A 26046-nucleotide genomic window follows, 5' to 3' on the forward strand; every position below is an offset into this window, starting at 1 on the left:
TTGTCCAAGTGACGTCACCCTTGCTAACCAATGGTGGTGAGAGTCGCAGCGTGATCCCCGTGCTATAATTAAATAAGCAGCAACAAAATTCTCTGGGGATTTAGAGATGTAAATAGCTTTGTGAAGTTCGCAGATTTTATAGGATTTTTCCAAAATAAGTACTTTTCAATTTCTAGACAAAGACATGAATAGTGTTCATTGCATAATCGTACAGTTTTCTAACAAAGTTAAGGGAAAAGTTTCGAGTTCTGCAAGATGGTGTGTCAGTGAATGCGAGGCAAATGTATAATTTTATTTACTGTTTAGAAACAATATAAATGTTCAGGTAGTAAACTACTTTGAAGGAAAGATGGATGTGTCAGGAATTCAGTTACCACCAGGAGATAATGGGTTGATTGACAAAATTGTCAGTCAGTTGAAAAGCCAAGGAATCTTCGACCAGTTCCGTAAAGAATGTATAGCTGATGTGGATACAAAGGTTTGTACAATATTCTAAATCAATATTGAATTGAATTTTACAATAAAAACAAACATGTTATTGGATTCGTCATATTCAGTAGATCCTGATATGTTGAAAGCTGCTGAATTGTGTATTTTTGCATTCTGTTCCTTGACCCTTTTATGTAAAGTGCACACTTTCGCATTGTTTATGAAGATTATGTTGTGTATTAATGTTTTCTCTTGTTTTATTTGTAAAAACGGGTGGCTCAAGTTCCTTTTGTTTTATTGCGATTTCATCATGCTACGAATGCAATTTTTACATGGTTCGATTTCGATTTATGTCTCTTAACACATATTGCAGAGTTTTAGCGATCACTTAATATTTTGTTCAATATGTGCTATCGTGGTTAGGTTAGGCAGGTTAGGTTTGGTTCCCTTAGCATTAAAATAAAGTCCCTAAATGCATTCTACGGAACGACTTGAGATGACCGGACCCCTCTCCGATTTTCTTCATATTTGGCATACTCACTAATTGAGGCCTCCTAATCACGAATCTGAAGTTAAAATTTGTCTGAAACGTCTAAAAATTGCAAAATAAGCGAAAATAAGGCGTCAGTTTTCGGAATGGAAACTCGATTTTCGCGAAATTTTTTGTTTCACAACCAAATATATATATTCCTGATACTACCACGACACCAAATTTTAACTATGTTTGCCTAACCTAATCACGTGCCAATGGTTCGCAATTTCTAGACGTGACCGACAAATTTTAACTTCAGATTCATGATTAGGAGGCCTCAATTAGTGAGTATGTCAAATATGAAGAAAATTGGAGATGGGTCCGGTTATCTGAAGTCATACCCATTCTACTAAGGTTCCGATTTACTTCTACATTCATTCCCATGCTTCTACAATATTTACTGTCGCTTGTCAACTGAGAATATCTTGTCCATCAGAAGTGCGTAAGGTAATTTTCAAGTTGTTTTTTTCAACATAAATAACTTAGTTTTACGAACAAAATGTTATAAGTTTTACTAATTAAATGTTATAACTATGCTTGCCTAACCTAACCTTCCGTGAATGGTTTGTGAGCCAATGATCAATTTCAATAAGGAATTCCTAGTTTTGTAGCACGTAACGGACGAACAATGTTTCACGGAACACGCCATTTTTCCTGAAATCAGCAGTGGAGTACATGCGTAGTTTTACGAACGAAATATTATAACTATGCTTGCCTAACCTAACTAAACCTAACCTTACCTGAAATGGTTATCCGTGAATGATTTGTGGCCAATGATCACTTTCAATAAGCAATTCCTAGTTTTGTAGCACGTAACCAACGATCAATGTTTCATCACTACGGAACATGCCATATGGAGAATTATCGTGGTAAATAACAACATTATTTTACAACTTCTACACGTGAATGTACAATTTTAACACGCGACCCCCACAACCTAACTCCAGATACGTCACCAGGAGTGCATAAGAAGTAGGAAGTGAATTACAGACTTTTTCTATATTGTCAATTGTTACCTTTTTCGAGTCCAAACAGTGCTCATTACTTTAAGGAACGTTCAAATTTCGTGTGACAATGATTTCCAAAAGTCTACAATAATTAGTCTTTGTGCTAGGAGAAATCATAAAACAATCAGAACCGTTACCGTAAAAACTGTTCGTTTGCTCACTAAAATAGCGAAAGATTTTGATTTGATTTGATTTAGTTTATTTTACTTCGCGTTTTGTGCCTCTTGGCTAATTTGCGAAGATGGGGATGAGTGATGAAATGATGTAAATTGATGAAAGGACATTCACAAACAACCAAGCCCGACCGGGATTCGAACCCGGGACCCTTGGCGTCGCAGCACGATGTGCTAACCACTTGGTCACAGGGTTGGGCATAATAGCGAAAGAACACTACAAAAATAACTCTGTACCAAACCTAGCAATCCTAACCTAACTACGTAAAATTATAGTTGCTGTTGTGGAAAGTCGTTTTGGGTGCTATATTCACTTGCACGAAGTGTTTGGGCTGTTCTACATGGTAAAGTAACACTCTAAGGTAACAGACGTACTTTACTTCACAATAACACTTTTCCGCGAGCAATAATCAACTGAAAACATTCATAAACAACGAAATCCTCGTAGACAATGCAAAATATTTCACATTTCATATTTACAAAGGGTCAAGGATACATTTTATTTAACCCTTATCTGGGCAAGCTATTTTTGTAACATGTCCAGGCAAGCAGTGTCTATGGATTTTGCTCTTCTAATTCGAGATTTTTAAGTTTCATCGCTGTTCAAACAAGCGAGTGACGTGATATTTATCCTAATCATCATTGTTATGTCCATAATTCTTGTATTCATCATCATTGTAATTGCATGTTGTATTTTTTGCAGCATAGTATATGAAACATGTAATGCCGGAAGGTAGTGTGAGGAAATAGTTTTATTTGTTCATATATTTTTCATTTTTTTCTCTTTTAGCGTTAATAATATTTTATGTGATATCTTTATCTTATTAAATAATTTATTTTTTATTAAACATTTGTTAATACATATGCAAGTAGACTTCTTTACATATCAATTGTACACTGTGTCCGACAGACACTGCTTGCCCTTTTACGGAAGTGAAATGGAAAATATTTTTTTACGCCTGACCATCTTTATCAAACAAAGTCAAATATTGTGAAATGAGAGAAACAAAAAAGTCAGAAAATATCATGTTCGCAGAAAGTATCATTTGAGGTATGTGGCAATAAATATAAGCAACTGTGTCCAGACACTGGTTGCCCGGTTAAGGGTTAATGCCCAACACTAAAAAAAACACATGAGTAAAGTTTTAAGTATATGCTTTTGTATCCCTTTTCCATGTTTCTTTATTTATGTCTAACCATGTACTATGTTCAGATCATGTTTATTAGGACTGAACTGTTACAAATTATATGTAGCATGATGAGAGGAGTACTAAATTACTCACCATGTTCATTTCATTATGTAGGTAGTTTTTTTTTGTTTGTTTGTTTAACGGTAGTGTTCAGGTATCAATTTTGATAGTGTATTGAAGTTGTAGAGAGAGACGAAGAATGTGTTTAGAATACTTTAAATGACCGTGGATATAACTGAAATATTTGGATAAATTAATTTGCAAGTTTTGAAGGTGACAGATATTTCAATAGGTTATTTCTACTAATTTTAACTCATTGTGTAGGAGTACTTATTCCAGTCGCAGCTCATTGTCTGACTTTATGGGTGTGCACTTCAGACTCGTGTCCATAAGTGTTATCAACCCTCTCAAATACTCGCACCCATTTTTGCATACATAATGATGTTAAATGTATTGGCAACCCAAGGCTGTGAGAGAGTTTTGAAAAATATAAAACATATTAATATATATAAATTGGAAATACTTCGGTGAATTATTGTTATTGTTAATAATAACAATATTGTTGTTATTGTTACTGGGTATAGATAATTCAACATTCGATAACCTGACAAAATCACTATAAACATAGAAATACCGATCTACAATATTCAATATTATTGTCGATTTGCAAAATATTTAGTAAAAATTTCCTTCTTCGCTCCACTGATAATAGTGAACAAGAATAATAACATTTGGATACATCAAACAAGCAGGGCCAGGCGATTATCTGGGGTGCCGACCTTGTAGGGGCACCAAACCGAGGATCTTCCTTGATTAGAGGCAAATCCTAACCGTTGCTATTTGTTTCTTTGTTTGAGTTTATTTTTTAGCTCCACTTTATGCACAGAAAAGCAAATAGAGACGACCTACAGTTTAAAGTGGTATCCGAACCACTATGTGCCTCCACCGTGACCATGGCTATTTGTTTTAAAAAGAGTTGGATTTATTGTTGACAAGAATTAATTGAAATTTCTGCTAAATAACTTAATAAGTATATTGCAAAATCATGAAGCACGTAATAATTATATTGCTAAATCATGAAGCAATTTAAGCTGAGAGGTTTTTGTTGTTTTGATGTCATTATGTAGGTATTAATTAAACACATACCTACAATAAATGTGTTCTTCAACAGTATTAAAGTATTTTTAAAATATGGCTATTATTTTTCTTCATTAAAACCGTAAATATATAACATGATTATGATTTATATTTGAGGAAAGTGGAAAGTAGTTGGCACCAAAATTCCACCTTGCCCGGGTGAAAATTTTATCTCTAGCTACTCATGCAAACAAGGTAGCAGATCCAACCACCACATGCAGAAAATCAGTTGTTTACTTCTAATGACCGACAGAAGGAAGCAAAGTCAAGAGAATAATAAATATTAAAGAAAATAACCATACTCACTCAGTCCACTCCACACTGCCCTCTTCGTACTACAAACTTTTCCTTTCCCTTCCATCGTATCCGTATTACTGCAGTCGCTGCATGCTTTGTGGCTAAATTCATTCCAAAAATTCAACAACGTTAAATATTATGTCTCTGCTTTCGCTATGTACAGTTTTTCCTTTTATTATGAAAGTAAACACTTTCCACAGAAACGAACGAGATTTTCACAGTGCAACAATTTTGCAATGCATGAGCAGGCACAGCTGACTGATCCACGGTTCCCCTGCATGGGTTGATAATTCGACTATCTACAGCACCACAAGGGCACTTTATTTTGACCAAGCTGCACTAAGTAAAGACAATGCAACACATTGTTTAAAACACACATTTCACTTTCAGTTTCCCCCTCCCCGCCCCCCCATCCTTCCTTCTTTTTTGCCCCTGTCATGCTCGGAACAGTGTGGGCGAAGATACCATAGAAATTCCCTTTTCCAAAAAGAAATCCTCGATTTACGACGATGTGTGGGTTGCCTCTACACCGCTACAATCTCGAATGGAACGGGATTGCAACACTGCTGTATCGTGAAGGCATCGCTAGCTGTGTGCGTGAAGCCCATAATACCACAAGTTAGAAGAGCGAGTCCCTTCTCTTTTCTTTCATGCTGCAAACATCGGCAAATGAGCACAGGGCGACTGGGCTTCGGAACGTTTGATGTTTTGAAGGAGATCGTTTCCAGTTAATAAGTATAATAAAAATTAATTGCATTGCAGATTTATTTGGATGTGCACGTGCGAATAGGCAGAAGCTGCTACTGACCCTTACAGATTATTTAAACCTTTTAGCCAGACACGGATACTTACAAATCGACGAGTCTTTTTAAAAGTGAGCCACCCTGAGATTAAAGAATCCAGCTGGATCTTCACCCAGACATGCAAATGAACATATAATAATTAATACCTCAATTTGTTAGGAAGATACGTAATAACATTGTTGTGAAAAGTAGTAGCTTCCACAAATGACCGAACTTGTATGTTGCCACCATATGAAGCATATGTTTCACATGGAAAAGTTGCATACAGTGGTGGAGAGGAGGAAAAGTATGAACCCTCCCTGGAAATCCTAACTAACTCAAAGTGTATAGATGGTAATGCTCTAAGCATGTACAAAATGCCATTAAATTGCTAAGAGCATCATACTGACCTGCCCAACCTATTTATATAAGAAAGCAGTAGTTGATTGGGAAAATTATTTTGTACAAGAATGAGCAACTAATCAGAGAATCTGTCCAGTATGTGCATAGAATTCAACTAATGTTGAGACTGCTTGTGTAAATGAATTACATCAGAATTATTTCAATTAGAATGTTGCTTCTAAGTCATTGTTTCTCAACCGCTAGGCTGCAGACTGGTACCGGACCCTGGCATCAATTATACTTAAACACAAGAGGTTATTTTAAAACAGTTTTATCCAACCAGCATCATTGCAATGAAATTAATAATATGATTATCAGTGTCCTGAGTATAATGATAAAGTAATCAATTTCCCAATTGGTATTAATTGGAATTCTGTGTTCAAAATGAGGATGCTTATGAAAATCAATACTTGATGTTCACCCAAGGAACTACAAGATTTCATTAGCTCAGTGGTTAACAATTAATATAAACCCAATTGTACTTACATTTGTAATTTCCCCCATGTATAATATACATTTTCAATAATATATACAGGGTGTTTCCGGGCTGATGATACAAACTTTCAGGGATGATGGAGAAGAGCACATGTATCAATTTGAGATAAGGAACCCTGATCTGGAAATGACTTTGTCGAAAGTTATAAGCGAAAATCGGTGTATGAAGATGTAATACTTTTATTATTCACAAGTTGCACAATCTGCTACATTCACAACAGTTGTTAAAAGTGGCGTCCCCCACCTTTGCTTCAGGCATGACATCATCGCACAAAGTTCTGGCGTACCCGTTAAAACAACCCCGGGGTCGTTCGAACAATGTCACAGGCAGCGAGAATTCTTGACAGGTGTCTCGTACACAAGACTTTTCACATGACCCAACAAGAAGAAATCAAGTGGGGTCAGATCAGGTGACCGAGCTGTTGTGAATGTAGCAGCTTGTGAAACTTGTGCAGGTAATAAAAGTATTACATCTTCATACACCGATTTTTGCTTATAACTTTCGACTAAGTCGTTACCAGACCAGGGTTCCTTATCTGAAACTGATACATGTGCCCTTCTCCATCATCCCTGAAAGTTTGTATCATCAGGCTGGAAACACCCTGTATATAATGTTTGTTCCCTTTATGACTTTTCCATAATTGATTGATTGATTGATTTGGTGTTTTAAGTCCACTTTATGCGCAGTAAGGCTAATCGGGACTGGACCTACAGTTTAAAGTGGGATCCGAACCACTTGTGCCTCCACCGGGTATCGAACCCGGGACCCCTTGATAACAAGGCGACGACGCTACCACTGCGCCATCGGGGAGGCGTGACTTTTCCATAAGTTCAACAAAGAACCATGCTTCAATTTCCTACATACAGCTCAACAAATTCAGAGGTAATATTACCCAGGACAAGCCACACCAAAATGGGAGAACCTATTCCTACAGTTTTTTTAAAAAAAAAATTACAAATGTATAAGTAGTACACACGGCTTTACTGACATTATGTATTGTGTCTGCTTATGTGTGTGCATAAATCTATTTGCATGTTTTTTCTCTTTTCCAGCCTGCATATCAGAATCTCAGACAGAGGGTGGAGGGATCCGTGTCAGGTTTTCTGGCTACTCAGAAGTGGAAGCCTGATCTCAACAAAAACCAGATGCGAGAAAGTTTGCGGAAACATGTCCATGAGTATGTCACTTTTCATTGATGACTAGTATTTTAAATATATGTTGTTCAAATCACTATGGTGTTAATGTAGATATTTAGTTGCTATGCGTCATCATCATCATAGCATTTGAGCTGTCCGATACTTTACATTTTTTTTATGACGAAAGCCACAAACTACCATATTTAAAGGACAGCTTTAAGTGGAAAAAATGTGGTTGTTCTGTACTTTCAATCCAATTAAGAGTATTCACTGTTTTTTTTTATTTAAGTTCAACAACATGTGTTCAAGATATTTGTAACTTATTTGTGCTTAATTTTTATAAATAAATTTATCGATAGGATAGTAGGAAGATAGTCTGTAGTTTGTGAGTAAAGTCAGTTTTCTTTTTGACAGCAACTTGATTTATTTATTTTTTTGTTCCATTTTGGGAATATGTTGTCACATTTTTAATAGAGTGAAATCTACTTACTTTAACATGTTATCAAATTAGATATTGTATATTTCACCAAGTTCAAGAGGAAGCCTGTACAGGTTTAAACCTCCATAGCAACATTATGTTTTCACTCTTACCTTTTGTATGTAGTACTATAGCTGTTGTAACCTTTGTTTTACACTCGTACCACTGCAGTTTTCGGAATGTAAGTACACCTCACCATTAACATCACTTGATGAAGCCAGTGGACTTGACAATATTGGATACCAAATTTTATTTTGTAACATTTAGTTATATTTTGATGTCAACACTGGGGTGAGCTACTCTTAAATATTTTTTCAGTTCAATTAAAGATAAGAGAGTTTTTTTAACATTTTTCCCTAGCCTAGAGATAATTATTATTGTACTGAGAAAGTAGCCCAGTTATAAAAGCATTTCTTGAGCAGTGACTTTCCGTAATTGCTGAAAATTTTAAATATTACAGTTTGAGGCCCATGTTTTCTTCTTTGCTTCTTACTGTGTGTTTACAGTTCATCAATCATGATTTTTAAATACAATAACAAAAACGTTGTCTTCATAAGAAATGTTAACTTTGTGCTCAATAAAATGTGTACAATGACTTGGTATAGGGATGTTGGATGCAAGGTGAAATCCAAACCACTTTTAAAATGCTTAGGCTGCAATTAAATTGTACAGTATTTAGTATTTGGTTAGTTATGACAGTAATTTTGACAAGTTTCCACCGCTACAGCTATGCATAAACTTACTTGTTTCTTCTTCATTAGCTGTTATTTCATTTCCTTATTATTACAGGTCTGGTTTTCTGGACATTGGCATAGAGAGGGTTGTGGACCAAGTGGTCAATCCGAAGATATACACAGTATTTTTACCCCAAGTGGAAGATGTTGTCTACACATTCCTTGGCATTAACAAGCCAAACAAGGGGAACGAGGCTCCAAAAGGTGAGTATTGTGTGTGGAACTTTAGCAGTCTTTTGTTCATTGCTTGTTTTATCTCTAGTTGGGAAATGTTCATATGTGCCTTACTAAATACAAACCATTATGTTTCATATGTGCCTTACTAAATACAAACCATTATGTATTAACAATATGTCAGGAACTACTAAAGCTACATAATTTTACGGATAGGAGTATTTGCAAATGGTGCTTTTAACATTATATGTTACTAGAACCTTAATTTTTGAGTAACATGAACTTACAAAATATACAGGAATATATGGTGAAATATGTAGTTTATGAAAATGCCATGCCGAATCACACAGAAATATGTTCTTTTCAATATGACCTTCTCCAAATTTTATTAAGTATGTTGTGTTAGTGTGGAATGCAATGCAAAATTATTTCTGCATAATTTGAGAGCTCTAGTGCCAGTAGACTTTGAGCAATAGAGTTTGCCAACTTAGAATATTTCATCTTGTTAGAACCAATCTATCAAATTTACAGTAGAGAGAGAAAATAATGTATTCTTAGATATGTTTGACCCTTAAAAAGAGTCAGTAAATTGGACGTACGTGACTCCACCTTACTGCTAAGGATTAGAAGTGGAGATATCTTGATTTGACTCCAAATAGAACTATTCAGAGGAGTTTATTTAAACAAAATTGAAAACTACATTTTTGGAGTTGCCAGCCAAACCAAAAATAATCATAACTTTTGTTCTGTAAGTGGTAGAAATGTAATATTAGGCCATCACTGCAGTTGTTATTGAGTCTGCCTTCATCATTACATCTGTATTGTGTGTATTTGCATTTGTATTTTTGTTATGTCATTTTTGGCGAATTATGATGATGAGGATGAAGGATAAAATTGATGAAGAAACACTCACAAACAACACCTACGTCCACCCAGCAACCTCAGTGGTAAGGTTGAAAATCAACCATAACATGCTCAGTCACAGAACCATCAGAATATATACATCTGCAATTGGAATATTATTGCCTCTGGATGTCAAGGATACACACGGCATGGTGATGGTCCATGTGAAGGGAGAGAATGAATATGAGAGTCCCATTAGTATAATTCATCAAGATTTTTATGGTACTATATTCTATATAATAAAATATGCAACAGCATAAAATAATCTAAGATGGATATATATTGCTCTCATGGGACTGCCAGTAATCAATAAATGGCATTGAAAAATTCTTTATCTGGCACTTTCAAAAAATGTTGCTAAGGGCCATGTAAAATGTACTACTTCATGCGTCACAGATGGAATTGTTTCTTTATACTTAAGTATTTGTAACACCATAGATAGCCCACTTTCAGATACTTTTCTGTTTCATGCTGAGAATCAGTGATCTGCACCTTCACTGCCTTCAAATGAGTCCTACTGAAAATAGTTTCTATAATACAAATATCCTGAATTTGTTTTGTTACTTGATGCCCTCCAGGCATGGCAGCCCCCTGTTCCTCCCGAAATTCTACAAATATCTAATTTAAATTGTGTATAGTGGAAATTAATTTTAGTTCCTTAGCAAGATTATACATCTTGTATAATAAATTGTAATATACTGAGAAATTCATGGATTACACCCCCCTCCTTTTTTTATTGCCTTTAGATGGCAGCTGCTGATACAGGATGAGCCTGCTCTGAAAGAAAATTCTGGCTACGGGCCTGATACCCTCCTCTTATGTTAATGAGATTTTTAATTAAAAATTAGAAACTTCCCCTTTATGATAATTCTATCACCTTGTATTCATGAAGTGCAGTTCCTTGTGGGATCAAATGTAAGTGGTTAGTAACTGGTTTATATATTTGTCATGTGATAATTTAACTGCTGTCAGAACAAACTCAAACAGCTACCTTTCCAATTTATTTGCAGAACCTGACCACATCATCGAAGAAGCGAAGACAAACACTTCAGAGCAGAAGTCAACAGTGCAAAAAAAGCCACTGACTTTGGCTGATCTCCTGCCTGCGGATCTCGATCCAGTGTCCCCAGAACGGCTGGAGAGTGACGATGATTTTGATGATTTCAACAATGGAGATCCGGAAAGGGATCAGATCGAAGACGAAGAAGAAACGTCACCCCCGTTTGAGAAATTAGATGAAGCTGCAGAGTCTTCTCATCATGAGGACACCTTTGGTGACTCTACGATGGATAGTTCATCATCGTCAGTGTCTAGTGACGACGGAAAAGAGAGCATGCCAATGGTGTTCGATATCCCGGATAGAGCACTTGAAAAGACCCGAAGGGACATTCTCAAAGACATCGATGGAGTGGATGAGGGTGGAGATAGGCCAACAGATAAAGAGAAGTTGGAAGATAAAACGTTTGAGAAGAAGGAAGATGAGAAGGAAATTGAAGATAATCAGTATGCAAGAGAGGGAGATAATAGCCGAGATGCAGACCTGAAAAGTGAGAAAAAGGAAGAAAAGTTGAAAGAAGATGTCAAGAAAATTGAAAAGAGGGAAGATGAGAAGAAACTTGAAAAAGCAAAAGATGAGAAATCGAAGGGAAAGAGTGATGAAAAGCAAGACTTGGAGAGAAAACATGAAAGAAGAGAGGAAGAGAGAAGAGTAGAAAAATCAAAGGAGGATGCCAGGAAAAGTGAAAAGGTGAAGGATGAAGACAGGAAACATGATAAAGTGAAAGATGAAAGATCAAGGGGGAGGAGTGAAAGTGAAAAGCGAGAAGAACGAAAATATGACAAGAAGGAGGAAGATAGAAAGGTGGAAAGGTCAAAGGAAGATGCCAGGAAGAATGATAAATTTAAAAATGAAGATAGAAACCATGATAAAGGAAAAGATAAAAGTGAAAAACGAGATGGGGAAAGAAGGCATGAAAGGAAAGAAGAAGAGAGGAGAAGTGAAAAGTCGAAAGAAGACTTGAAGAAATGTGATAAAATTAGGGATGAGGACAGAAAATCTGAGAAAGTCAGAGATGAGAAGTCGAAAGAAAGAAGGGAGAACAGGCTGAAGTCTACCGATAGCAGAGACTCAAAGGAAAGAAATTCAGATTCAAAGAGAGATGGGAATTCTGAAGAAAGGAGAAAGCATGATAAAGACAAGTACCGAAGTGGGAAAGATAAAAGTTTAAAAAGCGAGAAAGACAAGTCTAGATCAGAAAAGAATGAGAAATCCGACAGGGAGAGATCCAAATCAGATAAACATGAGAAGGAGAGAAAGCATGAAGATGAGAAACGTAGATCAGAATCGAGCAAGTCAAGTGAAAGACACAGAAGAGACAGCGAACGAGATTCTCACTCTACAGATAGGAAGAAGCTGGAAAGCCCAAAACATTCAAAGCACAAAGATGATGGTAAAAAGACACCATCGAAACACAGGGATGATAAAGCTAGTGGGAAATCAAGTAGCCAGCAGAAGTCGGACAAAGATAAAAAGAGTGATAAAGAGAAGTCCAAAGATAAACAGAAAAGTGACGATCATAGAAATGAACGTGATAGAAAGCACGATGATCGGAGATCAGATAGAGACAAAGAATATCAAGATGGGGATAAGTCGAGATCTGATTATCATAGCAACAAAGACACAAAGTCATCGAGTTCCTCACATAAACATGACAAGAAGGATGGAAGATCAAAATCTGAGGGTAGCTCTGAGAAACCCAAAGATTCGGAAGGTGTACACACTGCTGACTATTCCAAAGAAAAAAGAAAAAAAGATGGCTCAGGTAGATCCAGCTGTAGTCCAGCTAATGGTACAAATACTGAGAATGCGGTACATGATGCAGCTGATTGTTCTTCCAGTGGCGACGCAAGTAAAATGTATGATTCCACTATTAACAGTGCAGGTAATTTAGTGTTGAAAATCAAGAAACCTAAGATTGCTTCAAACATTCACGAGGTAAAGAAAATAATGCAACAGAGGAAGAATCTGGAGAGACTTGAACAAATGAGGAGAGAGAGCAGTCTGCTTCGGAAATCATCTGATGTCCACGAGGACAGTAGTCGATGTAGTAAACCAGATGATGAGTATGTTGACCTTGAAGATGAAGCAGCACACCACAAATCTGACGAGGCAACTATGAAGGATGCTGCAAAGCCACCTGAAGTGACACGCGAGAAGCTCGGCATGGTGGAGAGCGATATACGAGAAGAAGTCTTTGCGTCGTTGTCCGTGAAGGGTCCTTTGAAAGTGAACTCTGGTGCAGAGCCACCTACAAATGAGAGGTCCGACAGTGAGGATGAGGATTGCTATTATCTCGATGACTTTTACGGGATACTACCTTATTTTGTCTCGTACGTGCGCAAACTTGAAGATTGCGATAGTTTGTCAGATGTCTCAGCCAGTTCTGTTGATACAGACGATTTAAGTGAATACGAGGATGTTCTGTCATTAGATGATGTTGAGTTAACATCTGCAAATAAAAGAGCTATCTCTTACTTAGGTGGTAATATCGAAGCCAAGAGTATTAATAGTAGACCGTTGGGTGAACCAGTTTCACCGACAAATAAATGCAAGCGCGAAGAAGAAGATAGACTAATGGCAGCTGTCGGGTTGCAGCGAACACCTCCTAAACAATCTCATCTTACACCATTATCCGTCAATGCACAAGAAGCTAGGGTGTCCCTTATGTCAAGATTTGGTGCTTCATTGCCTAAAGGATGCAATGTTTCTAATGAAACCTCTTCCAATTATTACGGTTCCCATTCTACAGATTTTGCTCAAATTGTCCCCAATGAGAATGCATGCTCGTCATTCCCACATAACATGTCATCTTCAGATATCCAGGATAGTGATTTGTCGCACAGCATTCAACCCATCGCCGTGGTAACAATCACGGACGATGAAGATAGCAACTCAAACAAACCTCATCCAGATCATCAAGTTATGGAGCATAATCCATTGCCAACACCGGAGAATGAAAATAGCCGAGAACACGATGATGAATGCAGCAAACAGAATGCAGGCGAAGAGAAGAAGCGTGGGCGAGGAAGGCCGAGGAAGCTGATCAACACTCCTCCAGTGCCTGAAAATTTCATCATGCCGCTCAGTCCAGAAAGTGATGTTTCGTCTGTGTCTGGAGACACTGGGAAAAGAGTTCCATTACTTACCAAAGGTAAGCTGTCCCCATTCACTGGTTTTAGTTGTGAAATCAAAAAGTAACGCAACCCACCCTCTTTCTGACCCCTAACGAATTGCTCTAGCAATGTTAGTATTAACTAAAATCTTTGGATATTTAATAATTTTCTTTCTAGATATCCAAATTGTCCATATTATCTGGATATTCAAATTATCCCAATTATCCAAATATTAGGAGTATCCAAATGGGTGCATTATCCAGACAGTTTTTCCGTTTGTATGGGCTATCCACATATATCTTTTATTCGTTGTGTTCGTTTTTCACTGTATGGATTTTCTATAAATCCTTCATGAAATCTGTACTATCTGGTTATCTGAATTACATGTTGCATCCGAAACAGATATCAAATAATTTGAAATCTGAATTTTGTGGGCAACACTGAGGGTTACAGCAGTATGCCAGTTTTTAAACAATGTTGTTATGGATGTAGTATTGGAATATGTGTACCCAAATTTCTGCATGACTTGTGCAGTGAGTAGTGAATACAAGCTGGGTCAGGTGAACAACAAATCATGTACAATACAACAGACTCTGCTTGAACACATGCTGTAAAATGAATTGCAACTCAATACTGCTGCCACCTGTTACAGAGATATAAGGTGGCTACAGTGTACACAATAATGATGATTGGGTTGCATGAATTTTCGATGCCATTTTATAATTTTCTTTCATGAATGACAGCAGTCCTATCTCTGTGTGCCTGAAATAAAAATTTCATAAAATTAGTACAAGCCTTTCCAGTATGAATTGTAATACCACAGCTGACATCTAGGGATAAAAATTGGAAACAGCCTAACTAGCATAACACACTAAGAGTTCATGTATATTTTGTCTGAAGAATTAAAACAAGATAAGTTAAAAGTGGCAGACAAAATTCTTTACCTTATGGTTTATATTCTTAACAGTTCCACCTTGTCAGTGAAAGTAGGAAACCCATGAAACATCAGATTTTCATTGTGTTATTTTGGGCTCTTTTTCTTTTTTATAACTTGTAAGAGGATGTTACATTCTGCATAGGCGTAAGAAGATATTGAAGTGAATAACTATTTCGTGTAGGTAGTTCAGTGTGTCAAAAATTTAACCATGCATGAAGGTGTGAATGTGTGTACTTGCCATTTCCGCTTTTATGTTCTATATATATTTTTTTTTAACATGTCAATCACACACTAATGAAAATGTGACATTGAGTTTTCTTTGTTTTCTGTTTTAGAGAATCAGTCAGGCCCTCTGAGACACCAAGGCAAGGTTCAAATGAATGATAAATTGCCCTCAACCAACAATGTGATATTTCCTGTGGACACTGAGAATCTCAGGTAATTGTACTTAATTGCATATGGTCTTTAAATTATAATACAACTGTTTTGTATCAATAGAAGGCAAACCACAAGTATAAATATCATTATTGGTCTAGTAGCATAATTACAATATATCATAGATAATTTTGAATGCATCAAATCACATCTTTTGTTATTCATGCATCTACTTTGTATGTCTGAGCTATTGTTTATTTTGATTTCCTTATAGTAAAGTATAAAAGTTTGCTCTGCCTGTATGTTTATGTCTTAGCACATTAATATGATATTTCAGCATTCGATCCTCTGTATTTAATATCAAGAACAATGGCTTCCTATTGTCTTGTCAGTCATTGCATGTTTGCTATTCCCAATTGACTTGCCTGCATATCCTTCTTTGCCTTATTTTTTTTTTTCAGGAATAGTCATGTTTCAAAATTATCTTCTCATTGTTTATCAATGTTTGATGTTGTATATTGGGCTTGCTTTGTTCTTATGCTTTAGTTGCTATGATTTGTTTATACCAGGTAGTGATTGAAGTAGCTATATTTATTGAGTATACCTAACAAAGTGTTGTTCTTGCTAATATTTTTTTGTTTTGTATTGAATTCAAAGTAATAACGTGATTCAAGATTGTTCCATTGTAGTTTTGATTTGCATTATTTTCATGATAAGTTTAATGCAGTGATTCTCAACATGTGGTCTGCCAGCCTCCAGGGTGTCTGCAAGGTGATGAAATTTGAGCGAGCTTTCAGACCGAAGCAACAAGCAACATGGGCTCCTTCAGTCTGTAAACAAGCATTTGCCTCACTGGAACGAACAACAAGGTGCATGTCATTGAGAAAACATCCCAGTCTGAATGACACACAAGCAACACTTACAGCTTGTGGTTTCACCTTGATTCAAAATGTTGCATTGATTACTGAGAGTTTGCTTCCCATCAACACAGGTAGCTTGTTGCATGTCTCTTCAGTCTGAAAGCTCCCTTAGTAGGGTTTATTTTTGTTGCGAAAGTTTAAGGCAAATATGCTGTCCAGTTTTAAATAAAGTTATTTAAAAATAAATAAATATGAAACTACTTCTTAGAAAATATTACTGGTGAGTAAAATGTAAGTATTGTCATAAATTGTATTTCATGGGCTAATTGTAATAAAAGCTCTTCATGAGCAACTTTAAAGAAGTATTTGTATGCACTTTAGTACTTCATGTGTTGGGGTCTGAAACAACAAAATATATTTAAAGGAAGGCCACGAAAAGGGAAGGTTAAGAATCACTGGTTTAATGTGCTGTTTTGCATATGTTACTTTGTTTTGGAAGTTAGTATTACTGGTTAATCTGAGGTAGACGCACACATTCCAAGTCTACCTCCTAGTTGCAACAGGCTGTAGGAAACTGATATACAAGATCAATTCAGAATGGTTTTTGGTTTTCTGCCAACTTGCAGGAAGTGGCTAAAATGTTCTATCACATGCACTGAAAGACTGGCAGTGCATGTTGAACGCATTTGCCTTATGTCAATGGTCTGTTATTAGGAGTGAATCTGGGAACAGGCATCGGAGAGATGTCATAATCCCAAGTTCGATCACTTTTCTGGTGATTATTTCAGTTCTTCCATGTGTTTTGTACAACTTACACATTTTAAATAAGGAGAAACTAGTACTCACTCACTCCGGCTGCCGCTAGGTGCGCTGTTGTTAACTGTACGTCTGCTATTTCCCAGTGTTAACTGTTGTAGTAAGGGAATCCAAGTGTGGTGTGCCTGTCCACTATCGATGTTTAGTTCGTGCGGGAAGTGCATTATGGCATGTGTTTCCTTGATTTTGGTGTCTACGAGTGTGTGGGCAGTGTGTTTGACTTGTACCTTTTGAATTTTATGGCTATGGTATTTGATGTGTTTGGCAAGACCAGTGGTGGGTTGGGCTTTTTTCGCATGTTAGGTGCTGTTGATTCTATCATTGACAGATCTGATGGATCTTCCAATGTAATGTGCCTTGCACTCGCACTCTGCATCGTATACACTTGGGTTATCAAGGGGAGGAGAGGAAGTACCGTTTGTGTTTGTTTAGTTTATCAGCTATTTTGGCATTGGGTTTTTGTGTTACTTTGATGCCATATGGAAGAAGGGCTTTGGATATGCAGTTGGATGTGGTGGGATGGTAGGGGAAGGCAAACCATTTATATTGGTTGTTGGAAGTTGATTGTGGCTGTTTAGGGTGCCTGACCTGAATTTCCGCTTTACTGCACCAAGTGGAAAGTTGTGCTTCTCTGTAGCCATGTTTCAGGGATTTCAGTGATGGTGGCTATCTCTTCTCGTAGATCCTCTTCTCTGCAACAGTAGGAGAAGGTTCTTCGATAAAAGTTCAGCCACACATTAGCTTTCTGTTTGGGGGGGATGGCTAGAGAGAGCATGTTGCCTGCATATGGTTTTCTGTAGACAGTGGTTATGAATTTGTAGGGCAGAAGAACTCTACCTTCTAGTGAACAAGCTAAATAGCATCCATCCCAGGCTCAACTTCACCGTAGAACAAGAGAAACATGGTAAGATCAACTTCCTGGACATCACAATCAGCCGTGCACTTAACAAATTCATAACCACTGTCTACAGAAAACCAGATGCAGGCAACATGCTCTCTAGCCATCCCCCCAAACAAAAAGCTAATGTGTGGCTGAACTTTTATCGAAGAACCTTCTCCTACTGTTGCAGAGAAGAGGATCGACGAGAAGAGATAGCCACCATCACTGAAATCCCTGAAACATGGCTACATAGAAGCACAACTTTCCACTTGGTGCAGTAAAGTGGAAATTCAGGTCAGGCACCCTAAACAGCCACAATCAACTTCCAACAACCAATATAAATGGTTTGCCTTCCCCTACCATCCCACCACATCCAACCGCATATCCAAAGCCCTTCTCCCATATTAATAGAACGAAGAAGAAAAAACAGTTTCAGGGATAAAGTACTAGTAAAGAGTACTAGTTTCTCCGTATTTATATACTACCGCGTCTCTCTCTTCCCAATTATGAATTGCACATTTTAGTGGAAATGTGAAGATGCAATGGCTAGCTACCTGTTACGAGAAAACAACCACCAGAGTTGTTTAAATATTTGAAAGCTGTTTTTTTTTTGTGTGTGTATCATGTGTTACTAGTTACTAAGAGCTCCTGCATAGAGAAGAAGTTATCTCTCTTGCCTTTGGTGCAAGCTGTCCTGGGTTCGATCCCTGGTGGGAACTCCAAAATGCTCGGCATTTACCTAACAGGGAGGGCAATTGAAGAGCTACCTCAAAGCAGTAAAGGCAGATTACAACCTCGGAAGGCCAGGACACTTCATATTCAGAAATTTATCTAACAAAAGCAGGGTATATTCACCAGAACAGTCCCAATTGATGAGTGAAGCCCTGTAGCGTAGGATGTTTTTGTACTGGTATCTGGCAACAAGCTCATCTATTAAGTTGTATGTATGGAAAGCTGCCTAGAAGTGGAAAGGATATTACATATGTTTCACTATTCTCTGGTGTGCACTTACTGTGTAACTTATTTTGTGCTGCAGCGAGCAAGTTGTTGGTGGTCACCACATGACACCTTCAAGTCGGTTACAGCGATACAGTAGCGACGATTTGTACAAGCCACGGCCACTTTTCACAAAGGGCTCTCGGAGGGACCGAACCAGAACGTTGGCCGAGAACACGAATGGTGAGTATTTTAAAGTGAACAAAGTATATAGGCAACCAAAAGCTGTGAAATTTATTAAGGATTGTAACCAGGCCCGGATTTATATATGTGATGGTGGCCCAGGGTTAATTACATCAGGAGTGTTATATGCGATTTCCGTTACATGTTTAATAATTTTCATGTTTGTTTTTTTTTAATTTTGTGGCCTCCTTTTTTCATTTTTTCCATCTGAAGCCCTCCCTCTCACTAAATCCGGGCCTGATTGTAGCACCAGAGCATTTAGATTTTATTTTAGATTTTTGGTAACATATGTATATTGCACTGTATAATTTAGATTACTCTGAAACAAGCACTCTATTTACTTTTATGGCAATATTTCAGTACGTCACATGATTTCATCATATTGAATGCTGATGTCTTATATTTAATAACATATAATAACACTTTTTAGTAGCAACAATTACATAAAAATACTGTTAGAAACCTTGAGAAAACAGACCTTTCTCTTAGTTCTCTTAATTTAAAATATTATTAAGTACTGAGGAAGGAATCGTACAAAATATGATGCCAGCATGCTGCAAAGCTGCCTCTGTAGCCGAGCATATTTATAAGGTTCAGCTCTTAGCCTCAAGATTGGTTTTCTGTGTGAGAGTCCACCCATCAATTTTATGTAACATCATTCAACCTCATCATAATGAGTAGCTAAATATGACAGAAAACAAACAGGGGTAAAAGAACATGCCACTTTCCTCGGTAGTAAACAGTACCGTAAATAATGATATGCAAGGCGAAAATCTAACACTTTATTCTATACCTATTATGTCATTAAACACAATAGCAACCACTAAAAGGGGATCAGTATACGTAATTGCTTCATTATTGGACATCTTATGTGTTTTTAGTACAAGAATTCTGCAGACTTAGCCTTTAAATATTCACAAATTTAAAATTGCATCCCATAAACGTCAGTGTCCTGCACCTTGGCTGTGCGGTCTAAGGCACGAGCTTTGGGCTCAGGCTATGGGACGTGCATAGTTTCAAGTCTCCTGGGGTAAAGTTTGACAGTATAAGAGTTCCGTAGAGAAAGTTGCACTGTACAATTTCTGCATATTCTTTTTTTCTTGAGTGTGCAGAAAGAATGCATGTGCTATATCAAATCAGAGATCTTTTCACTTTTTCACCTGTATGGGTTATAGTGACTTTCCCCTCTGAACAATTAATTTGAAGCTTCCAATTGTCAATGAGGTATAGGTATAATTCTTGAAATTTTTTATATGCCTCTTAAGTTTTTTGATATGGAGCAAGAAAAGATAGGAAAGTGGTAATTGCAAAATGCAATGAATGCACAATGCCTCACACATTCGCAATCTCGGCAATTTGTGGAGATGGTGTTAAATGTTATCAGCACCATGAACCCTGTACTCAAAGGTCCTGGTTTTGATCCCAGGTAGAGGCAAAGTGGTTTCGGTCCCACTTCATACTGTAGGTCCAGTTCTTATTAGCTATCTGAGCATCAGTAGACTTAAAACAAAAAAGAAAAAACCTTTGCTGTTTCTGGATAAAGGTTCAAATTTTTAGATGTAACTCTACAAACTCTAATATTCATAAGCCTGATAGCCATGTTACTGTATAATCTGTCCTAAGGTTTAGTAATGCACAATGAATTACGATAGCACAGTTACAGTATTTTTCTGCCAGCACACTTCTTTTGTTACAAATGCATATTGGGCAGTACAGGAATGCAGTAACTCTTAAATTGTTCTTTGTGTAAGAAGTTTGGATCAGTGCATTAATTCTTTTTAAAGAATTGAGATCTTGAAAAAGTCAAATATTACTTGTAAGAATGAATATAGAAGATTGCACACTAGAAGACCTGCACATTCTTTTTTCGTGAGTGTGCAGAAAAAATGCATGTGCTATATCAAATCAGAGATCTTTTCACTGTTTCACCTGTATGGGTTAGAGTGACTTTCCCCTCTGAACAGCAAATGTGAAACTGATATTCAAAAAATATAGGTATACAGTAAAGATGTAAAAAAAGTAAAGTGCTCCCCTGTGCTTAGCACCACGCCATGAAGGCATATAGGTGGTGTGGGGGTAAAGCCCCACACTTTCTTGATCCGGTCATGAGTGGAAGTGATGTGATCAGGATCATGCCCCTGACCACCTTTACCCCCCAGGTACCCATGTCATTCGATGCTGGGTGCGCGCCGGGGCCGCTTCCAACGTTAGAAAAGTTCCCGAATTTGAACTGGCCGGGGGATTGAACCCGGGACCTTGAGCATGGTAGTCAGATGCGTTACCGACTGAGCCACCGTGGCTCTATATTCATATATTCCCAGTAAAGATGGGACAGATTAATTGGTACTCTATCGGTATCGGCCAATATAGGTATATCAGTTTATCGGTAAAATTACCAATTATTTTACTGATTCCATATATCTATAAATATCTTATAATTTAGTGCAAAATTCTGTCATTTTTTTAATAATTTTTATGGATAATCTCCATGCCCTACTTTCTTAAAAAGAAAATGTCTAAATATGCAACTTCTTTTGCACTGCAGTCACCTTGAATCACACACACACCTATTAAGGAGGTCAGTGATCCATTCAGGTTCTCGAAGGACTATTTGGAATTTATAAGTGATCGGCAAATTTTATATCGGTACTTCATTGGCATCGGCCGAAATAAAATTTAGGCCCATCCCTAGTATACAGTGAAACCCCAATTTTATAATCTTGGATTTAAAATTTTTTCACATACATTCAATATTGATGGTCCACACAGCAAAATGTTATAAAATTTCCTCGATTTTCCATTTTCCTGTCTTTTTAAGTTTTTACAGCTTGGTTCCCTGAGAAACGTAAAACCGAGGTTCCACTGTAATTCTTGAAATGTTTAGCACTCATTATTGATATCCCTCACAATTTGTTGACATGGTAAAGAAAAATGTGACGTGAGTCACAAGTAAGCCAAAAAGAAGGTAATGCTGTTTCTTGGTTCCAAAAAGAGAACATGTTATAATTATCCTGTTTTACATTTCCTGCAGTTGTAAGTTTTTCCACCTTGGATCCCTGAAAAACTTAAAATCAAGGTTCCACTGTATATGAAAATTATGAAGAGGGAAAGAAGATGGGTTTTTGGGGATATTCTGTGCTTTGGAGAATAAATCTCACACTCAAGAGATTGACGTTACATTAAGATGTAATGTGTTCCCTCAATTACATGGAGATGGCTAGTGTTTACATGTCAAAAGGTAGCTTAAAGCAGCGAAAAGTTGCCATACAACCTCAGGTGAACAAACATAAGGAGAGATCTAAGTTGCGGAGATGTCAGTTTAAATTAGTAGGTCACAATGCGACAGCAGCACACAATGCTTAAATCCCTAAAGATGAGAGGCAATTAGAGGTGGAATTGGTTGGGAAAAGGATTGCTTTGGAAGAGCCTTTCTGTGCCTTTTTCAGTTGGGCTTTTTTCGTCTTGTTTTCCCCAACTGTTTCAAATTCATGAAAATACATTAAGTGACAACATTTTCTTGTTCCACATTTCATTCACATTTAGACATACGCAGTAGAATTGCAAAAACTGTCTGCTTTTTTTTAATGTATGTTTTTTGCCAATTGTTATGTTAATATTTCAGTAGCCTTATGTACATCGTATATACACATTCGCATAATTTGAGTAGTTTTGCATATTTCTGTAAATAGAATCTAATAGTATGATGTAGCTTCTAACATTTGAATTTGAAATTTGAACATGCACATGAAGCAAAACAAGTTAGAAAATAGTGCTACAAATTTTAACACATGTATCAAATGTTATTATTCTTTCTTGAACTGTTCCTAATGTTGAATATTGTATTCAATGTTTTAAATCTCCTTAACTCTAGTTCAGGAAACTCCATTAAAAATCTAGTATCATATTATTATTTTTCATGTTGTATGACTTCAATATTTAAATTTGACATAAGTCACAAAGACAAAAAGTTTGCTTCAAGTCCACTTTATGCTCTGATAGGCTAATCTGTACTGAAAGTACACTTTGAAGATGAAGTCCGAAACCTCTATGCAATATATCTCCAGCAAGGATTAAACCTGGTATCCCTTGATTACAAGACAGTGGCTTTTCCACTATGCTACTGGGTAGACACACACACACCCACGAGTGTCAGGCAAACAATTGACAATACGTATTTGTATCTTGACTGCTACATTATGTAAGATTATTTAGCTAGTTGCAAAATATGGCATTACAAACCTCTAATTTCACAACTAAAACTGCAAGTGAGATAAATTAGCAACAATTGGAAAGAAAAAAAGAAATGTAAGCTTTTTATTGGAAGTAAAACCATCCATTCTGGAAAAGCAGTACAGTATTATGTGAAAGACTGGACTTATGTGTAATATATATAACACTTTAGTGGATTGATATGGTATAGTTGCAATGAAATCTTTACATATGTTGATTTGTATAAATGTTCTAAACACCTTTTAATTGTTGCAATAACCAAGCACTCTTACTCTTGCATTTTGACTCAGGCCAGTATAATGCTCCGTGAAGCTTGTGTTGTGTGCTGTCAATGTGCATTTGTGATTTTCATTTAACAATTTCATCTTATTACCGTTAATTTTCATCCTCAATTAGCCACATGTGACAGAAAAGCAAAGTAAAATAAATCATTCATTCAATAACGACACATCGATGTAGGTATGAATCGATAACCATATCAGCATCGGTATCTGTATTGGTAGAGTGTCGTATCGGCTCAGTCATACATTATGCTATAACGTAACTTATTATTAGCCACAGCCTAATCATTCTAGATGTTGAATTAGTCTCTGTACTTGTCTTGCTATACATTTTAATGGCAAATCTTTCCATTTCCAGAGTCATTCCATCCGAACTCCACCGATCCCAGTTGCGTGAAAAAGCGAAGAAATTCCGACATAGCTTCCAATGACCTTGATGTGCAGGCAAAGAAGAGAAGGTGATATTGGGCGATCGAGTTGAACGGGTCCATGTGATGGACCCTTCGTACGCATGTCAAGTCTACGGAATGGTGAAGAGGCTGGCTTTCCCTGCAAGGATTGCAGGGTCGGTAGTTTTTCCAGAATTTCAGGTGATTTAATGTTAGAATTCTTCCTAAAGTGGTTGCGCAACCACAAACAAAGGGTATTTCTCCAATTGTCTTAAAAGCTTCTCCTATAGTCTTTTTTGTCATGTTGTAAATACCTTAATGTGATTCTGTCATGTGACAATATTTTATAAAGAATGTCACTCCGTTCATGTAGAGAGAGAGAGGAGAAACATATTTTATTAGTTGACAGTTTGCTTCAAATTTAGTACCTCATGTTGTAAAACTGTTACATAAGTCATTTTTTTGTAAATAATGCTGTAATATTTGTACCTTTCCTGTAATACATGAGAAAAGGAAAACGAGACAATGTGAGTTTTAATTTAGTGTTTGTCATGTAGATAGGCATTTCAATCCCTTCTCCCCCCCACCCCACCCCCCTTTCTGTTACTGCTTTCTTTCAGCTGTGAAAGTACTGGCTCACCCCATTTATGTGTAGAGAGTGATAGTTCTAAACTTGCTTGCTGGAGACTATTGATGTTGATTCATTTTGGAGTTTGACATCCGAAGTTTTTGTCCCCATATTTGTGATGACAATGGATAATTTGGTTACATATATTTTGAGGGCAACTACTGCACAAGGACTCCCTTTAAAAAAAAATGTTGAGCAACAGTAGTAGAAATTTGAATGGAGAGGTAGTTGATTGATTGGTTGATTTGGTTTATTTTACTTTGCATTTCTGCCTCTTGTGGCTAATTGTAATGATGAAGATGAGTGAAGATATGATGAAATTGATGAAGGGACACACAAAGAACACCCATGCGCAGGCCAGGATTTGAACCAGGGGCCACTGACCTCATAGCATGCTGTGCTAACAACTCCGCCATGGAGGCTGGCAATTGATAGAGAGGTAGAAATTGTCCAGTGGGTGTTCTTTGTAGTGTCCCTTCATTGATTTTGTCACTCATCCTCATCATCGAGATTAAATACAGTCAACTCTCGATTCTACGACCCTGGGTATAACGACCCTCTCGAAGTAACGACCCTTTTCCCGGGAACCGTGAAAATTTAGAAAAAATTGAAAAAAAAAAAAGTTGAAAAATTGAAGGAAATCGGCCGAAAAATGCGTTGTTTTTTTCCCCACTCATTTCCTTCACGAGCGCTCTACCGCTCACAATTGGGTCTGAACTAAAAATAGACACCACCACACCATGCTTGAGTGATATCCAATAGCACTTGACCTCTGCCCTCCCCTCCCTCAAGTGCACCAATGTTACCCCGTACCCGACGGTCGCTACCCAACGTGCCAGGCTTGTTTTGCCACGATTTCTCTTGGATACGCGAGAAGAGAAGATCGAATGTGCGTGGATGTTATTTTAAATCGACCTTCACTTGTTTCCTTGTCCTAAGAGCTGCTGAAAACTCGCGGGGAAGGGTGGGAGCAACCCGAAATGACTGCTGGACTTGCAGTCTTTGCCAATGTGTATGGCAGGTCAAGGTCTTTCATCGATAAATACACCACCTTGAGAGATAAGATCGCAGGAATGTTCGAAAATACAGATGTGTGGCGCCTGGAAGTCTGGCCCATCTATCCAGTTCAGCAGGTTCCCGTGAGTGAGCAACTCTCGGCCTTGTAGCCGACAACTTCCGGTAACTGCTTTCATTCAAAATGTGTTCTTTGTTCCCTGCAACACTTCATAAAAAAGCGAAACTGTTAGAGATAATCAAAACCACATAGGTGAACTAAAGATCGTCAACCCGCTTAATGCGTTGTCATCCAGGTTTCCACAAAAGTTTACTTCGATCTTACATGCATCATAACTCCCGTTTCCCGCTTCATATGTTTTCCTAATTGTGTCGATGTCGTAATATCTGCCAAAAAAGTGTTCCGTTGGCTTA

The 26046-nt window shown here is 37.3% G+C and overlaps 1 protein-coding gene across 2 annotated transcripts; it reads left to right on the top strand.

Annotated features, from left to right (window-relative positions):
* Window positions 1–24: 24 nt before the first annotated feature.
* LOC145991118 (uncharacterized) lies at window positions 25–24510 on the top strand. Of its 2 annotated transcripts, XM_083126886.1 has the most exons (7): window positions 25–478; window positions 7498–7622; window positions 8849–8997; window positions 10881–14081; window positions 15316–15418; window positions 18948–19090; window positions 23960–24510. In XM_083126886.1, exons 1-7 carry the CDS (start codon window positions 350–352, stop codon window positions 24061–24063), a joined length of 3954 nt encoding a protein of 1317 aa, XP_082983012.1. In that variant the 5' UTR covers window positions 25–349; the 3' UTR covers window positions 24064–24510. The 2 variants fall into 2 exon arrangements, with proteins under 2 accessions (XP_082983012.1, XP_082983013.1); XM_083126887.1 differs by lacking the exon at window positions 18948–19090.
* Window positions 24511–26046: the final 1536 nt, after the last annotated feature.

The sequence above is a fragment of the Lepisma saccharinum genome, chromosome 8 (assembly GCF_977018435.1).
Source record: "Lepisma saccharinum chromosome 8, izLepSacc3.1, whole genome shotgun sequence".
Taxonomy (NCBI): domain Eukaryota; kingdom Metazoa; phylum Arthropoda; class Insecta; order Zygentoma; family Lepismatidae; genus Lepisma; species Lepisma saccharinum.